The sequence below is a fragment of the Anolis carolinensis genome, chromosome 1 (genome assembly GCF_035594765.1).
Source record: "Anolis carolinensis isolate JA03-04 chromosome 1, rAnoCar3.1.pri, whole genome shotgun sequence".
NCBI lineage: Eukaryota > Metazoa > Chordata > Lepidosauria > Squamata > Dactyloidae > Anolis > Anolis carolinensis.
Window position 1 is genome coordinate 182,730,228 of NC_085841.1, and position 19,028 is coordinate 182,749,255.

The following is a 19,028-nucleotide window of genomic DNA, read 5'->3' on the forward strand; positions in this document are numbered from 1 at the left end:
AAACTGTAGATGAAATTATTGAATCATCCATACACTACTTTGATGTTCAAAAGCCAGGCTCAATGCATGAACGGAGCAGACACAAGACTTGGCTACGACTTATCATTCCTTTAGATGGGGCATCAGCAATCTGCTCTGAACCTCTGTGAAACTTTTATAAGTCATGTATCCCATTCAGAACTGTCCTGACATTAATGGATTGGTTGTTTGTATAAGAATGAGAAACTACTGCAAGAAGCAAGACCTTGCAGATCCAAAATGGTGGTGTCAACTGTATGGTTTTGTTTGCTTAAAATCAGGACACGGCAGAGCTGTTTTTTGAAGATGTTCGCTTGCCTGCCAGTGCCTTGCTGGGACAGGAGAACAAAGGCTTCTATTATCTTATGGCAGAACTTCCTCAGGTAAGAGAAAGAGACGAAACCATGTTAAGGCATGAAACCACACTGGAGAAATTAACACAAAGACATAATTTGTTCATTACAACAAATGGCCAGCTACAGATTACGTATTGCGCGACATTTGATCTCCAGCATAAGTTGTCAACAGCCACCCACTTCTGATCCTAACATGGTGCATGCTGCCTAGGGTTGTAAATGTTTTGGGGTGTAATCTACTGCCAGACAGACCTGATGTAATATAAAAATGGACTTTTTTTGGTTTATGACAAAATAGCTTCATCACATTATGCAGATCTAAGTGCATGTGTATGTGTATATAAATACATACAGTATATAGAAACAGACAGAGAGCATTTGGAGTCTGCTTGTGGTGATAAATCCAAAATGTACACCCCTGGACAAAGAAGGCAATGGAAGTAGGACAGTTGTTGGCAACACATAACTAATGGGACACATTCAGCTTCCATTGTTTTCAGCATAGTCCATAAAAGTTCCATTTCCCCCAAACTTTGTCTTGAAATGGTAAGTTTCTGCCCCGTAAGCCTCTTCCCATTAAAAACTCATAATTTTCTGTTCCTAAAAATAGATGTTTCTTTCAAGTCTAAGACAAGCTATAGAGTGTGCAATTATTCTCAAATGAAAAATAATGTGTCATCAAACTGTTTCTAGAGCCATGACTTGCCAAAGAGGGGGGTTTCCAAGGTGCAAGGGAGAATAAACCTGGACTCTAGATCTTTGTACATGCTCAGTTAGACCAGTGGTGTAATTTAACCTTTACCTTTATCTATACTGGCTACATGCTTGACCATCTGTGTGGAGCTTATTTTGGTGATATAGGTATATACAACAAAAAAGAATATTTGGAAACCGGGTAGATCCCTCGACACACATTTAACACCACAGATTCAAAAGCCCTGTAAATCACAAAGAAACAATTATTACTGGCTAATCAGTGAAAAGATTAGCAGCCTCATTCAAGTATGCATCTAGTGTCAGGACTGGAGACTGATAAACACAAATATGGTGCAAAGAAAGAATAACTTTTTGTTGCTGTTGAATTTTGTGGCCACAGCCATCTGACAATGCCTCATCTTTGGTTTGCTCCTCTAGGAAAGGCTACTGATTGCTGATATGGCAATTGCCAGTTGTGAATTCATGTTTGAAGAAACAAGAAACTATGTGAAACAGAGAAAAGCCTTTGGAAAAACAATTGCACATTTGCAGGTAACCATTAAGGTTTATTTGCTTCCCCTTCAAGAGTTTGTGAATGTGCCATCCTTAAATTCATTTGTACTGTGGAATCTAGCGTGATTTTGAAATGGAATCGGCATTTGTCACCTTGATGTTCATGTTGAGTGCAAGTTGATACTTTTGAGGATATTGGTCAGATACAGGGCATGAGAACATAGTGTCATGATGTGGACACTCTGGGACTCAGTACAAGCAGTCCGCAAGTTATGAACAAGGTTCTGTAGGTTTGTTCTTTGTTTGTAAGTTGGAACTGGTACATTTTAAAGTGTCACTCCAACCAAATAAATATAAATATAAGCTTTAGATAGCATGGGAAAGAATTAACACTCCTTGTGGTGTCTGTTTTGCTGTCCGTGCCCCTGTTCAAAAGATTTCCCCTCACTTTCTGTCCTTGTGAGAATTGGATTTTGAAAAAAATGGTTTGTTGTGAAAACAAGGATTGGTGAGAAAGCTTCAGTGGAGACACCTTACCCCCATGATAACTGTTACAGAGCTAAAGGGCAGATTTCTCGCTTCCTGTTGTCTCACCCCCATTCTTAACGAGGTCATTTGTAAGTCAGATGTTTGTAACTTGGGGACTGCCTATATTGTTTCTGGGAAGTCAGGCAGCTGATATGGTTAGGAAAATGTTTCCCACCCTTGACTTTTAGCCCAGTGTCACCTCTTGCTGGAGAAGGATAGATGTCCATGGCTTAGCCATCTCTCCTCTAGTCTACTGCAGTGTTCTACAGGGCGGGCTGCCTTTAAAAACTTGCAGCTAGTGAAAAATTCTAATGAATGGGGTAATATGAATGGGATAAAACTACTCTGGTTTTGTGGATGCATACAAGCCCACTGCACAATGCTGGGTCTTGCCTATAAATCTCTAAATAGGTTTAGGCCAAAATATTAGAAATACTTCTTCTTGAATTAGATGAACATAATTGAAAGCCCTGAGTATGCATGCATTGCTCCCTTCCCTACAGAAGTTGGGTTGGTGGGTTCATGAGACAATCTCAGTAAGGAGGCATAATTGTAGTTTTGAGATTCAGCTTTGATTTCTGCCTTATTTCTTTAGTGGCGTAATCCTTTCTTCCACTTGTAGATTGTCTAGTTCTTGCTAGAAAGTTTGATCTCATTTTTCCTTTATTCAAGCCTTATCTGGTTTCTGTAAATATAGTTTAGGCTGTAGTTTTTGGGGCATCCTCATATGTGCCCGTGGTGCTTCAGGGCAATGATGTTTCCAGGTGTTCTGGAGAGTTCGAAATGGAATCATTGGTTGCAAGCAAGCCTTCAAATTAATAATAATAATAATAATAATAATAATAATAATAATAATAATAATAAAATAATAATAATAAATGAACGAGACAGGAGAAGGAGACAGAAGGCCTGATTCTTGCAGCCCAAGAGCAAGCAATCAGAACAAATGCAATTAAGGCCAGGATCGAAAAATCAGCTGATGACCAAAACTGCAGACTGTGCAAGGAGCTGATGAAACCATTGATCATATGTTCAGCTGCTGCAAGAAAATTGAAAGCCATCTTACTTGGATCTGCGCGCATCATTCGAAAATACATCACACAGTCCTAAACACTTTGGAAGTGTTCAACTTATGATTTTGTAATATAAAATCCAACATATACATCTCATTTGCTGTGTTATACTGTGTTTTTGTGTCAGTAAAATAATAATAATAATAAGAAGAAGAATGTAAAGGAATATGTAAAGGAAAGTGAAGAACCTGCTTTGATTGAAGTCAAAAATCAGAAACTCCTCAAAGCACAGCAGCCAAAGAATCAGTACAAGAAAACTGCACTACAAAGTAGAGCTGACAACTGGCACAACAAAGCATTGCATGGACAATTCCTTGACAAAATAGAAGGAAAGGCTGATAAGGAGAAGACTGGCTATGGCTCATGAATGGGACACTGAAGAAGGAGACAGAAGGGCTGATTCTTGCAGTTCAGGAGCAAGCCATCAGAACAAATGCAATTAAGACCAAGATTGAAAAGTCAGCTAGTGACCCAAAATGCAGACTGCAAGGAAGCTGACGAAACTATTGATCATATCCTCAGTTTGCTGTAAGAAAATTGCACAGACGGACTACAAACAGAGGCACAACTATGTGGCCCAAATTTATGTCACAAGTATCACCTGCCAGCAGTAAAGAATTGGTGGGATCACAAAACTTCAAAGGTAGTGGAAAATGAGCACGCAAAGATACTGTGGGACTTTTGAATCCAGACTGACAAAGTTTTGGAACACAACACACCAGACCTCACCGTTGTGGAAAAGAAAAAAGTTTGGATTATTGATGCTGCCATACCAGGTGACAGTCTGATTGATGAAAAACAACAGGAAAAACTTAGCCGTTATCAGGACCTCAAAATTGAACTGTAAAGGCTCTGGCATAAACCAATACATGTAGTCCAGGTGGTAGTCGGCACACTGAGTGCCGTGCCAAAAGATCTCAGCCGGCATTTGGAAACAATAAACATTGACAAAATTACGATCTGTCAACTGCAAAAGGCCACCTTACTGAGATCTGCACGCATCATCTGAAAATACATCACACAGTCCTAAACACTTGGGAAGTGTTCGACTTGTGATTTTGTGATACGAAATCCAGCATATATATCTCATTTGCTGTGTCATACTATGTCTTTGTGTCAATAATAATTATTATTATAATAATACTTACCCGCCTGTCCTCATAGCTCAAGGCAAGTTACAACATAGCTAAAAACACATAATCATTATATAAAATTCACATATTAAAATGTATTTCTACAAAATACATTTATTAAAATACATAGAAGAATGATTAAAATACAGTGGACACAAGACATAAGTTTAAAATTCATGACTTAAACTGGCTGGGTGGTATGTGTATAAACTCTGTGGGTGGTGCTTTCTGCACACACCGGAAGGAGCAGGACTGAGCTTGTCTGTCCTGCTCTGTCACCCACATCTTGGCTCACTGCATGTTTCATTAACTCTCATAAAAATGTAGGAAATAGCTGGGGATGTATCTGATCTGGCTCTCAAAGGGATTATTTAATTTTGTTTAGAATACCATCTTATGCATGTCTGTTCAGAAGTGCAAGCTAATGTGGTATGCAACTGCAGCCTGGGATTAAGCCTGGTAGAAGTACAACCATCACTCCACATTTGCTTTGATTAGCAGCACAGAACCCTTGTGAAAGTAGGAAAAATGTGAATTAAAAAAAAACTTTTTAAAAAACGGAGGTAATACTTCTAGGAACCTCTAGGTCAGTGGTTCTCAACCTGTGGAGCCCCAGGTGTTTTGGCCTACAACTCCCAGCCAGTTTACCAGCTGTTAGGATTTCTGGGAGTTGAAGGCCAAAACATCTGGAGACCTACAGGCTGAGAACCACTGCTTTAGGTCCTCCAGAGTTGTACTCGAGGAGCTAAAGTTTCCTGGAGATACCATGTTAAGCAAATCTGTGAATAATCAAATCCAATATTCATTCAATCAAAATTAAATCAATAGTTTCATGATCAAATTATATATGGGCAGAATTTTGTTGTAAAGCTAAAAATAGGGATATCATTAAGTTTGTGGAATTACAGGGGATTAATTGATATTCTAAATGAGCCTTTCTCGGCTTTTTTTTACTCTGGAGATGCCCTTGAAATAAGTTCCCAGTCTCCGTGAACCTCTGGGTAAACATAATTCAGTCTAAATAGAGTTTTATTCACAATCTCTCTCAGAATCGCAGAATTCCCTCTCATGGGTTCCTAAGTTGAGAAACCCTGATTGAAATTAATATTGATGCTAATGCCAGGCATCCTGTTAACAGGTGATCATATTGCAAGTGCAACGTATGTCACTGCTGAATTCTGAATTCTCTGTTGAATGTGAAGTAATTAAAATTCTTCACCTTTTCTCTATGAGAGCCCCATATTGCCATTTCCATTTCCTGTCTGCTGGAGAGAAGAAACATCAGAAGTGTCCAGCTATGGGAACATATTTGGACACTTCTCTGCTATTCCCTCACTCTTTACTGGACAAGAAATAGCAGTAGGGAAGAGTGAGGGTTGCAGCAGAGAAAAAGTAGGTTGGGGAGTCAAAAGGAAAAAAATCATAAGTAGTTACAGATGTGTTGTACATCTTCTGATCTAGGATTTGGGCCAATATTTCAAAATAAATTTAAAATCTTTAACCATTTTTAGAAATAGCATTGGATGTATGGATTTTTTTTTTCATGTCAGGAGCAACTTGAGAAATTGCAAGTCGCTTCTGGTGTAAGAGAATTGGCCGTCTGCAAGGACGTTGCCCAGGGAATGCCCGAATGTTTTGATGTTTTGACCATCCTTATGGGAGGCTTCTCTCATGTCCCCGCATGGAGCTGGAGCTGATAGAGGGAGCTCGTCCGCGCTCTCTTCGGGTTGGATTCGAACCTGGCAGCCTTCAGGTCAGCAACCCAACCTTCAAGTCACGAGGCTTTAATCCACTACTCCACCAGGGTCTCCTGATGATGTATGGATGGAAGGATATACATCCATCCTTGAGAAAGATCATCCATCCATCTATCAGTGAGAGATATCTATTTATCTGTCTATTCATCTATCATCTCTACTATAAATTTAGTACATAAGAGGTTAATTTCTAAGATATATAAAATGATTTCCTTCCATTGCATTGTCCAAACTCATTCACCCATGTATTCACTTAACTCACATCTAACTCAGATTAGTGTTCTGTGACCAAATGCAGGAATATTTCTGAATGTCAGATGACTAGAATTTGAAGACATGCCTTTTTATTGTATGCATCAATCACTTTTAGTGCTAGCTTTCTACAACAAATAGTGTTCATGCTGAACAGAACGAAAATGTTCTGTTATAGCTGCACTATTTCCTGTAACATCTCTCATGTTAAAAAGGTAAAGCAAGGACATCCAAATACAAGTAAAGTGTTTGCCTATAAGAAATTGCATAGAACAAACCCCAGATTTGTGAGCATCAAAGGCAAGGGCCCAGTGTACTGTTGCTGTTCTCTCCCATTTTCTGCTTTTTTCATTTTTACTAGGACAGTGAGTAGGTACTTGGTGAAGGGAAGCATTGGCTGGTATTTTCTGGGGTGGTAAAGAAGGAGACTGGGGTTCACAGCTTCAGCCACAGCTTCTGTGTGTGTTCAACAAAAAGAAAAGAAATATTAGTGAATATGTTTGCTTCTAGTGGGCCCTGGTATTTGCTATATCCTGTTAGGGTCTAATGCAGGTCTCATGGTGCATCTACACTGTAGAATTAATGCAGTTTGACACCATTTTATCTGACATGGCTTACTGCTATGGGATCCTGGAAGCTGTAGTTCAATGAGCACTCTTTGACAGAGAAACCTAAAGGCCCATTATTCCATAATATTGCTCCATGACAGCTAAAGTGGTCTCAAAGTGCAATAATTTGAACAGTATAGATCAGGCATGGGCAAACTTTGGGCCTCCCGGTGTTTTGGACTTCAATTTCCACAATTCCTAACAGCTGGTAAACTGGCTGGGATTTCTGGGAGTTGAAGTCCGAAATGCTTGGAGGGCTGAAGTTTGCCCATGTCTGGTATAGATGTACTCTCAGCATGTATGTCTTTATTTTGCTGTCTCTAAACAGAAATCTCTCCTGTTGTGATAGTAGAACTGTGCATCTTTTGGCATTTATTGTCTTAAGGAAACCTCTGGGGGAGGGGAATCATAGATTTTTTAAAAAAATGTTTTCTCTCTCTTCTACATGGAAGACTGTGCAACACAAGCTAGCGGAATTGAAAACAGAGATCTGCGTAGGTCGGGCATTTCTGGACCACTGCCTCCGACTTCACTCTGGGAAACGGTTGGACTCTGCCACGGCATCAATGGCGAAATACTGGTACATGTGCCAAACTGATACCTATCCACCTCAGTCACGATTGCATTGACAGTGGGTATAGTGGGGGTTTTTTGCTCTTGAAAATCATCACTTAATTCTCAAGAGTGAAAAAAAATATCTTGGGAAAACTCCAGTATATCTGCTCTACGTTTTCCAGTGCAGTTTTGCTGCTCCCATTTGCAAATGTGTTTTTTATGGAATTGGTGCAAAATGAGTATTTAATTCAACAACAATGAAGAAGTTAAGGTTCCTGAAAAATGCGATTTCCTGCTTCTTGGCAGGGGGTTGGACTGGATGGCCTATGAGGTCTCTTCCAACTCTACTGTTCTATGATTCTAAAAAGCTAAGAAGGTGCAAGGAGAAATCACCAATCTACTACTTGTCACATCTTAGAGAAAACGGGCTTTAGTTCAGGGATAGGAAGTGCATGGGAATTACACCCTGTTGCTATTTTTGAGAAGAGCACAAATAAATATTAGAGGGGGTCCTAGGAGTGGCTGGGAGTGCTTTTGCTTGTTTCTTTTGGAAGAGAGAAGCTGAGAAGCACATCAATAAATTAATTAATTAAAATTGAGGCTTTGGAGGAACTAGGGGGGGGGTTGGGGGAGGGGACCATAGGTGGCTGGTAATGATGAAGATGATGGAGAAGTAAGTACTTGATAAATCTTGAAGGGCTCAAGTTACAGTTTGCTAAAATCAGATCTCGGTACTGTTCCATTATACAGGTAGAGGCCACTAGGGGATGTTAGAGAGAGAAGTATAGTTCATTTTATGGAGGGGGGAGTTGAAGGAGGGAAACTATTTCCTCCATTTTTGCTGGTTATTCCCCCTCCCCATATCATAAACAAGGGTTGTTTCCACAGTGGGGGGACATGGATGGAGGGAATAACAGAAAAATGGGGGGAAATGGTTTTCCTTCTTCAACACACCCTCCACCCCCATAAAATGGACTATCCTTCTCTCTCTAGTGCCCCCTTGTGGCCTCCATCTGGATAATGGAACACTACTGAGATCTGATTTTAGCAAACTGTAACTTGAGCCCTTCAAGATTTATCAAGTACTTAGTTTTATGCAGCATCCTGCAAAAGCATGAACTTGATTTTTAATCCCAAACATTTTCCTCTAAATCTTAATTCAGGAGGGATGTATTCCCTTTTGCCATTTTACAACCAACCCTGACCTGGGTTGCCTTTTATAGTTGCATTTTTCATTAGCTGGAGAAAAAAGCCCCCGGGGTTGTTATTGCTGTTACAGATTAACTTATGTTTCACCAGACCAAGTTAGACAAGTAAAAACATCTAAGGTAATACTTTGTGCTGATGCCAGATTGAATTAACTAGATGAAATCAGATGTGAGTGAGATTAGAAAAGGAACAGAAAACATTGCGAAGAGTATGCCATTTTTCATGGGACACAAGCTGGCATATAAAGTCAAAATCAGACACAGATGAGAGATTTCCAGTAACAGAAAAGAATCTGGAGGTGAAATATTTGATAGGGAAAATAATTGACATTTTGTTGTATGTCTTTCGGGCTGTGTGGCCATGTTCCAGAAGCATTCTCTCCTGACGTTTCGCCCACATCTATGGCAGGCATCCTCAGAGGTTGTGAGGTATGGAGAAAACTAAGCAAAGAGGTTAATATATATCTGTGGAAAGTCTAGGGCGAGAGAGGTCAGTGTGAATGTTGTGTAGTTAATCACTTTAATTAGCATTGAAAAGCTTATCTGCTGTCTTCTTCCTGCCTCTGGGGCATCCTTTGTTTAGAGTCGTTAACTGCCCTTGGTTGATTCATGTCTGGAAATCCTCTGTTTTCAGAGTATTGCTTTTTATTTACTGTTCTGATTTTTGAGTTTTTTAGAGTTTTTCTGAGTTTCAACAGAAAGGAAGAAACCATGAAAATGAGCAAAATCTGGCTACCAGTATTAAAAAACTCAAAAATCAGAACAGTAAATAAAAAGCAATACTCTGAAAACAGAGGATTTCCAGACCTGAATCAACCAAGGGCAGTTAACGACTCTAAACAAAGGATGCCCCAGAGGCAGGAAGAAGACAGCAGATAAGCTTTTCAATGCTAATTAAAGTGATTAACTACACAACATTCACACTGACCTCTCTCACCCTAGACTTTCCACAGATATATATTAACCTCTTTGCTTAGTTTTCTCCATACCTCACAACCTCTTGAGGATGCCTGCCATAGATGTGGGTGAAACATCAGGAGAGAATGCTTCTGGAACATGGCCACACAGCCCGAAAGACATACAACAACCCTGTGATCCCGGCCATGAAAGCCTTCGACAACAAATTGACATTTTACTTCTAAGAAAGGGAAATAGCCATTTGTCTAGCTGTCTGAAATTCTATGATATATTCAGTGACCTTTTCTGGAATCTGTGGAATGTCGTGTTGTGGCAGCTGAACATTTTCTCTATTGCAACCTTTAAAGTCTTTATCTTATCCTTCCAGTGTAATTTTTTAAAAGATGTTCTTAAGCAAAGTTGTTTCTTTTTCATGTTATTTCTGTTGGGGTTTTTTTTGGCTTTGGCTTTGGCTATATTCACATAAAGCTCTTCTTCCACTGCTGAGTGGGAGAAATTCCTAGTCCCAGATAATTTGCGTGTTTTGTTGAAAACGGTGAATTAAAGGGATGAGTCTAAAGGGGGAGAAGAGTGGTATATATATTAAACTCTGAACAAAGGATGCCCCCCAGGCAAGGGACGAACCTTTCCAATGCTAATTAGAGTGATTAACTGCAACATTCACGCAACATTCCAACTGACAAAGAACTCTTCTCACACTCTGGCCTTCCCACAGATATATATTAACCTTCCTTGCCTAGTTTCTCCATGCATTCACAACCTCTGAGGATGCCTACCATAGATGTGGGCGAAACGTCAGGAGAGAATACTTCTGGAACATGGCCATACATACAACAACCCTGTGATCCCAGCCATGAAAGCCTTCGACAACACAAATAAATATCAACCTACTTCATCACACTAGAGCATGAATCCACTTTAAATTCAGTTTCTGCCTCCTGCAGATTTCTGGGGTTTGTAGTTTGATAAGGTCCAGGACCTGTCTGGCTGAGCTGTTTAAAGCCCCCTCCCTGAAGTGGATTTAAGATTTAAAGTGGATCCAAGCTCAAGTGTGATAAAGTCCTTCAAGTTGTGTTGCCTGAAAGGTCCTTTGAGAACTTGGGGGAAGTACTTTATTCCTTCGATTCTAAGATGAACATCCCCAAAAACGTAATATGTCTTAAAATATACACATTTTCTCTGGTACTGAATTTAGTGTGCGTCTTACAATCGAATAAATATGGTATTACAAAAATGAAGTTGTTGTTGACTACCAAGGCTATTTAGTTTTCCCTTTGAACAAGGTCTCCACCTAATATATGATTTCAAACATTAATGTGAGCTCTTTGAAAAAGATGGAATCCCTGGCTACTTTGTCATTTGTTACATATTAAATTTTGATATGAGTGAAAACTATTTAAAACCCTTGAATAATTCAATAGGCATTATTTTGTCTACATAAACTAATATCAGTGAATCAAGATTTTATTTATTTACATCACTTTTACCCTGCCTTTCTCTCCGAGGAGACTCAAAGCGGCTTACAGTAAATAGACAAAAATTCAATGCCTAAAAACAATGTAAAAACAACAATTCATATAAAACAATCTACAAAACAAAAGTTCATATAAAACAAGTACCATTACAAAATAAAATCACATTATATAAAATTTTAAGAATGTCAAGATTAAAATCCATTCATCCAGAATCCTCAAGTCTTCGTACAGATAGCTAGCTGTAAGGGATCTTTGGACTACCTAGACGCTCATCTGTTTTGGAAACTTTTTTCTTTCTCTTCCATTGAAGGGCTTCTGATCTCCAAAACAATGTGGCTACTCAGTGTGTACAGCTCCATGGAGGATGGGGATATATGTGGGAGTATCCAATTGCAAAGTAAGTGACCTTGCTTTTTACCTTCACAATCATGCTATTTTGCTGAGAAAACCAATCATCCATAAAGACAGGCGTTTCACCTGTCCTTTATTTATCCTCTTAATCTACAAGATGTTCAAGGATGAGAGTATTCTTTTAACTAAAGATGTTGATGTAGTAATTATAAAAGGCAAAATAAAAAGGCTCCAATCTGGCTGAAAAAGCAAATTGCCATTCATCCATAGCTGTATGTTTAATATACTTCATTTTGGCATGTCAAGCTCCTTTTTGCCTCAAGATGGCTGTGTACTCTTTATGAAAACACTGGTTGTGGGTTGGGTTGTATAATTTCTAGTCCATAGATGCAAAATTTCCAGGGATTTATATATATATATATTTAAAAATATTTTTAAAGCAATATTGGTATGCTTTACAGTATACAGAAACATCATTATTTCAGCACATAACATGTGATTAGGCATAACATTATCATGCTTTATATATGAAGAGTAAAGTCTAGTTGGAGCCCCCGATGGCGCAGTGTGCTAAAGCGCTGAGCTGCTGAACTTGCAGACCGAAGGATCACAGGTTCGAATCCAAGGAGCGGAGTGAGCGCCTGCTGTTAGCTCCAGCTCTTGCCAACCTAGCAGTTCGAAAACATGCAAATGCGAGTAGATCAATAGGTACCGCTCCGGCGGGAGGGTAACAGCACTCACATGACCTTGGAGGTGTCTACGGACAACGCTGGCTCTTCAGCTTAGAAATGGAGATGAGCACCAACCCCTAGAGTCGGACACGACTGGACTTAACGTCAGGGGAAACCTTTACCTTTACCTTTACTAAACCCCAGTTAGAACATAAGGAATAATTGAAGTGTAAGAAACTTTTCGGGGGGAGGGGGGCAGGAATAACAAAATAAACCAGAACAGCCAGTGCATTGCTGTGAGTTTTCTGGGCTGTATGGCCATGATCCAGTAGTATTCTCTCGTCTATGGCAGGCATCCTCAGTGGTTGGTTTAGAGGTATGTTGGAAATAAGGCAAGTGGAGTATATATATCTGTGGTATATCCAGGGTGGGAGAAAGAACCACCAATATTAGTAAAACAGAGAAAATTATTTTGTCTTCACTAGTTCTCCATAGTGTCCAAGAACAGGAATAATGATCCGATATTAAACGTTGTCTTACATAATGGTAATCTCTAAAAATATTTTTAAAAATTATTTTAGAATGTGAGCATGCTGTCTCAAACATTGTATTCATTTTAAAGCAAAAAAAAATTCAATATTTTCAGGGGCAGAAAAAGATGGGGGAAACTGAAGAATCCCCCCCCCATACACACACACACTAATATTTCTAGGCCTTTCCATGTCTTTCTAAGGGCAAACCTTATTTGCTCGAATCTAATGCTCTTCCCAAAATTAGGGTGCCCATGAGATTCGCTTAATCCGGTAATCTTAGTGTTGAGCCAATGGAAAGGGGGAAGCTGCTTCAGGAGTACCTAGAGCTCCTATTTGAGGGACATCATCTCTAATTTGCCATGGCTCAATGCTATGCAATCCTGGGATTTGTAGTTTGGTGAGGCACCAGCATTCTCTGGCAGAAAAAGCTCAAGGTATTGTACTACTACATGATTTCATAACATTGAACCAGGGCAGTTAAAGTACACTCTACAGCATTGATTTAGCCGAAGGTTTTCTTTTCTATTGCTAGAAGCTTTGGTGTCTTAATACTTTTTGTCAAAGAAGGAATCCTAAGCAGGCAAATTACAAACAGTACACTTTTTGCCACTGCGCAAATACCTTTTTTTGGTTTAGGGTTTTGAAAACTGAGGTGCACATTATATTGGATAGCACATTAGACTCGAGTAACTGTGTACTATGGGTGTAACAGCTAACTTTCTATATCTATGGATTCTGCATCCAGGAACCCCATTATCCACAGCTTGAAAATATATGGGAAATCAAACTGCCAAAAGGCAAATCTTGATTTTGAAATTTATATAATGTCCATATGACTGCATCATTGAATATAATGGGATTTGAGTATTATGGGTTTGGAGGTCTATGGGTGATCCTGGAACCAAACCCCAGTGAATACTGCATTATAATAGATAGATGCATCCAGAAGATCCCAGGGACAGAAGATAGGCCCTTTGACTTTCTAGAGGTACCTAACCTTGGTATGGAGGTATATTTCAGTACTCATTGGCGCTTTTCTTTCTCCCCAGGTGTTTTGTCGATTCTCGTGTTCAACCAATTTATGGTGGTACCAATGAAATAATGAAAGAGCTCATTGCCAGAGATATTGTGAGTGACAAATAGGTACATTTGGATCCCGTTTCAGATGTATTAAACTGTATTCCAACCCCTTCCACCCTCTTAAAAAGGAAAGATGGCATGTCGCTAAAGAAGAAGAGGCATGATTTAAAACTTGTTAAAAGAAGATTATATTTCTCTTGTTACTTTTACATGTTTAACATGGGGTGAGTGAGTCTTCTAGTGTGACTCCAGATGCATTTAAAGAGGTAGAAAATGACAACTGACTTCTGTATCTTTTAAAGCTGAGATTATTGAAGCCTGATGTAATTAATTCTAGTACTAAGCATTAAGGACTAGAGAATCATGAGCATTAGAGAATGTCTTTGAAATGGCTGGAGGAAAAGGAACTGTAACTGTGAATTTGTGCCTATTTCTCCTATTTCTGACTCATTTTTTCCTATATTGGAAATAAAGCTCTTAATCATAATCTTAATTGTGGGCTGGAAAGAATTCTTCAGACTTGATATTTAATCTTCTAATGTTATCAGGGAATTGCACATGTTTACATACAACACAAACTGCCTTGTTTGCTATTTGTTTCTATTTTATCTAAAACAAATAAAATAAAATAACCAAATTGGCATCGTGTAGCATTGTTTTCATATTTCCTCAGCCTTAAATAATGTCTTTGAAACGCCCTTCCAAGGCACATTGGATGTGTGAAATGATTCTCACTGGGTGTGGTAATAGTCTCTGCTGAAGTAATTGAAGGCTTGCTTTCTCATTTTTGCGAGAAGCATAAAGAAAGGCATTTAGGACTTGTTTTTTATAGTTGGCACGTTTTTATAACTGGCATGTTCACATAACCATTGTAGTTTTGGTACTGAATTTAACGTACATACAAGAAGTTGAGTGCTTTGCATTTAAAAAATTGTGTGTTGGCAACATATAAAAGATCTTATTCTGCTTTATGGAGGCCTGCACCCGCAAGTTGCTTCATGCTTGTTGGCATTAGGTCTATTGCTATCGTCCGTCTGTCCCCCGTTGCTTGGCATGACTCGCAGCACAGTTCTGCAGACTATGGTTTAAGTCCATGCAATGATTCCTGTAACCTTTATCTTGTTTATGTTTCTAGGGTTCTAGTTCATTGCTTTTCAGCAAAAACTGTCAGAATTGCTTATTTGCCATTCGTCAATAAATAACCAGGCTGAAAAGGAATCCTCATAAATAACAAAACACTGACTGGAAATACAATGGAATTCACTTCCAAGTGGATATGCAAAGGAAAGCGCTTTGAAAGAAGCAATTTTTCCAAAACTTTTTTGCATTTAATTTGGTACTAAAGATATGGAACAAATCAACTCCAAACTGACCTGTTTATAATTTCTTTTCTTATATTTGAACCCAAGCAACATCTGATAGTGCAAACAGTAGGGCACATACATAACTACCTATTATAATAGATAACTACGTATAGTCCATAGGCCATAGTCTATTGCTTTGATGCTACAAATGAGTTAAAATATGTTTAGTAGGCCTGTGTGATCAATGATTAAAATGTTTCAATACTCACTACAAAATTAGGGGGTGAGGGAAAATTGTTTTTAAAGTGTCTCTGAAATGTGGTGAGGTCTGTATTGCAACTATAATGAGTCAACTGCTTTTTCACTTTCCATTAAGTAAGTAATTGTGTCAGTGGGGAAACTTCAGGGGCTCTTTTCTCCCTCATTATTAGAGCTATTGGCATGAAACTTGCTACGATTATAAAACACATTTACCACTGTTAGCCCATCAAGTTTCAGAACGTTTCACTCATCCACGGATTTTTGGAAAATTTTCTGGCAGTGGAGACTCTGGACTCTTCCACACAGCTCTATAACCTAGAATATCAAAGCAGAAAATCACACAATATCTACTTTGAATTGGGTTATCTGAGTCCACACTGCAATATACCCCAGTTCCAAACAGACAATGTGGGATTTAATTCAACTGTGTGGAAGAAGCCCCAGTTCTTGTAATAAGTATAAGCTAAGGGCCCTTCCATACAGCCCTATAGCCCACAATATAAAGGCAGAAAATCCCACAATAACTGCTTTGAACTAGGTTATCTGAGTCCACACTGCCATATATTCCAGTTTAAAATAGAAAATGTGCGGTTTTATTCAGTTGTGTAGAAGGAGCCCCTGCCTCCAAAGGACCAGTGTTCCTTATGGGAGGGCTCTGCTTCCCACTGGAAGGCTAGTGAGAATGATTGACGTTTGGGTTGCGTGCGGAGGGCGGGGCCAGAAGGATGGACTTGACCCCCTCCCTTCGTCGATCTATATGGAATCCGGGAGAGAGACCCTCCAGAGCGCTGATTAGCATAGTACCGCCCCTCTCGGCTTCCGATTGGCCAGCTCCGGCAGCCACCTCCCAGTGGAGGCCCCGCCCCCTCCGCCTGAACTATCGCCCCAAGGTCCCGCTTGTTTAGCTGTGGAGGAGCGAGGCGTGAAGGCAAGAGGGGTGAAGAGGCGGAAGAATGAAATGAGAGCAAAGGCAAAAGAAAGGGGCGGCCTCGCTGTGGCGACCGAGAAGCAACGAACTCGGCGTGCCTGAGGGAAAGGAAGGAGAAGGACCGGGCACCAGAGAGGACGGAGCGGAGTTGGGCAGGCAAGTCAAGAGCGGGTCCCTTCAGGGGGCTGAGGAGAGGCGGTTGGAACTCACTCCTTTCCTCCCCCCCCCCCCCTTTGGGTGGCGCGCGCGGGCGAGAGTTCTCAACCGCGATTTAACGGCAGTGAAGCAGCGGAGGAGGGCGGGGCTTGGGGGAGGACCAAGGGAGGGGGCGGGGCCGCACCTCTGGAATGCGAAAGGGGAGGGGGAGTGTGGAGTTTGTGGCTCGCGCGGCCCCGGAGCGCGTTGATTGGGCGGGGAAGGGAGTGACGCGGAGGGGGAGAAATGCCTGGAAGGGGCGGGGGAGTTTTTCTCCCAAGTTCAGAAAGAGCAAAAGGGGACTCTGTTTTGTCTGTGTTTCTCTCTCTGAGCCAAAAACGGATTCACGCAGACCCGTAGCCAGAAAAATAATTCGGGCGGGGTTACACTTTTTCCCCCCGAGATGACTTTTCAGGTCATTGTCTCCTGATCTGGCAGGAGATCTCCACAAACCCCTGAAATGACCATCATTATGCAAAGGTTCTTCACAGGTAATCGGTTCTGAATCACTGCTCCCTCTTTAAACCAGTTCTTGTTGGCCATAAACGACAATAGTTTCCACAAATGGCAGACGTTTCTTTCTGTTTTCTTCCGATTTCCTTTCTCCACTATGAATTAGCAAGAAGCTCAAGTTGCTCTGATGGGACTCTGTGTCAATTAAAGACTTATTTATTTATTTATTATTTACTACATTTATGTCCCACCCTTCTTACCCCGAAGTGGACTCAGAGCGGCATACAAATTATTTATTTACTGTAGCATTAGTTCTATGTCTCAGCCAGAACAGCAAAGGACATATTATGTTAATTTGTAGACTTCCCATGAGTTAACTTTTTCTTTAGTTGAAAGAAACATAGTTTACCTATGTATTTCATTTGAATGGAAGCTAAATGGGGAAAGTAAGATGAACGGCAATAGCCTTCATTATCTCAATGATTTCAGTACCAGATTTCTGAAATACCATGCTCTGAAATTATCCACATGGGTGGCTAGGAAAGTGACACCTTCGACTTCTGATGGTTCAATCTGTACAAACTTTGCTTAATGCACAAAATTATTTGAAACATTGAATTAAATCACCTTCAGGTAATGTGTACAAGGTGTATATGAATTTCATGTGTAGACCTGGACTCCATCTGCAAGATATATCCTAATATAAGTATTCAAATACAGGCATAAAAAAATCAAAATCCAAAACACTTCTGGTCCCAAACATCTCAGATAAAGAGATGTATTTATATACAAACTGTATAAATGCAACCATGAAGAGGAGTTTGTTCTCCTCTCCTTGTGGTCCCAAAATTCAGTGTGTTTGGTTTTGGATCTGACTCAGCTTTACACAGAGTATGCCCTCATGTTGTATATTGCTATGATTACTGTGAATAGAAACAAAATGAATATATTCTGTGCAATTTCCAGATAGATTGGGGTTCTCGTTGTTTTGAGCAAAGTTTCTAGATTGGAAATGTGTTGAAAAATCATTCACCTGCTTCCACAATATTAACCAATCTTTCTGTATATCAGAAGAGCAGATTGTGCTTCTTCCTGTGCTGTTGAACTGATAAGTCCATTGACTAGTTTGTTACAGACTGATGGCAATTTGAGTGCAACTTCTGGATGGCCATAGTCATGAATTCTGTATCACATGACAAATGTATGAATAGCTGCTATATTCACAGACAACATACATGTAGTTTTAATCTGTAAAATAAAACACTTCTTTCTACTCCACTCTCAAATTTCATGAAATACTCTAACTTCATGATCTGGTAGAATTTCTTAGCAAGAAATGCATACCTTAAAAATCTATTTGACTCACCTGTCTTGCTTTCTCCCAAGTTGTAAAAACTGATCATTGGGATACATATGATGGCATATTGAATTACATGGGTGATTAGTGATTTGATACTTTGTCCATCAGAGTGTAGTGAGTCTGCTGATGAGGGAGACATTAAAAAAACTGAGATCATATTTCTGCCTTCCTATTGCAGTTCCGACTTTCACGGTTTTCTCCCCCGGTGCCCTGTTTATCTGAAAGTTATGGAGTGAACAGGCTGAAAACACTTTGCTTCTTGAGTTTCACTTCCATATGATTTGAGTGACTTTGTTTCTTTGTTGCATTTATGCAATTTATCATGCACATTGGATGTTTATCTGAAAAAAAGGAATCAACCAACCCAAACTCTGTGTAAATAAAAACAAATGTGTACTAAATGACAATACTAAAATATTTTGAAAGGAACAAGGCAAGAAAATCAATCTTCAGCTGGATCTTGTTCATGTTTTCAGATATCCTAAAATGTGAGTACTTGTTGAATGGGAACTGGCCGAAAGGGGTGTGTGTGTATGTATGTATGTGTGTGTGTGTAGATACACACACACAGTATATATGGCAGCTTCCTGGTTGCTTAGTCTTGCAAATACTGTAGATCAGTGGTTCTCATCCTGTGGGTCCCCAGATGTTTTAGCCTTCAACTCCCAGAAATCCTAACAGCTGGTAAACTGGCTGGGATTTCTGGGAGTTGTAGGCCAAAACACCTGAGGACTCACAGATTGAGAACCGTTGCTATAGATTATTTTGCAGACTTTTTGTAGCAGTTTGCCCGCATGTTCTT

At 39.8% G+C, this 19,028-nt stretch overlaps 2 protein-coding genes across 5 annotated transcripts in view; both read left to right on the forward strand.

Annotated features, from left to right (window-relative positions):
* The window catches only part of acadl (acyl-CoA dehydrogenase long chain), a 70,583-nt gene extending 56,221 nt beyond the window's left edge, over positions 1–14,362 (forward strand). For all 3 annotated transcript variants that reach the window (XM_062961239.1, XM_062961236.1, XM_062961231.1), the window contains exons 7-11: positions 300–401; positions 1,509–1,622; positions 7,387–7,514; positions 11,401–11,487; positions 13,695–14,362. In XM_062961239.1, coding sequence (XP_062817309.1) covers positions 300–401; positions 1,509–1,622; positions 7,387–7,514; positions 11,401–11,487; positions 13,695–13,788 — 525 coding nt within the window. In that variant the 3' untranslated portion in view covers positions 13,789–14,362. The remainder of the gene's footprint in view (positions 1–299; positions 402–1,508; positions 1,623–7,386; positions 7,515–11,400; positions 11,488–13,694) is intronic.
* A 1,781-nt stretch (positions 14,363–16,143) lies between these two features.
* kansl1l (KAT8 regulatory NSL complex subunit 1 like) overlaps positions 16,144–19,028 on the forward strand; it is a 42,806-nt gene continuing 39,921 nt past the window's right edge. Inside the window, exon 1 of one of the 2 annotated variants that reach the window (XR_010000443.1) lies at positions 16,144–16,374. The gene's annotated coding sequence lies outside the window, so the exon portion shown is untranslated. The remainder of the gene's footprint in view (positions 16,375–19,028) is intronic. The other variant, XM_008113373.3, reaches the window with a different exon arrangement.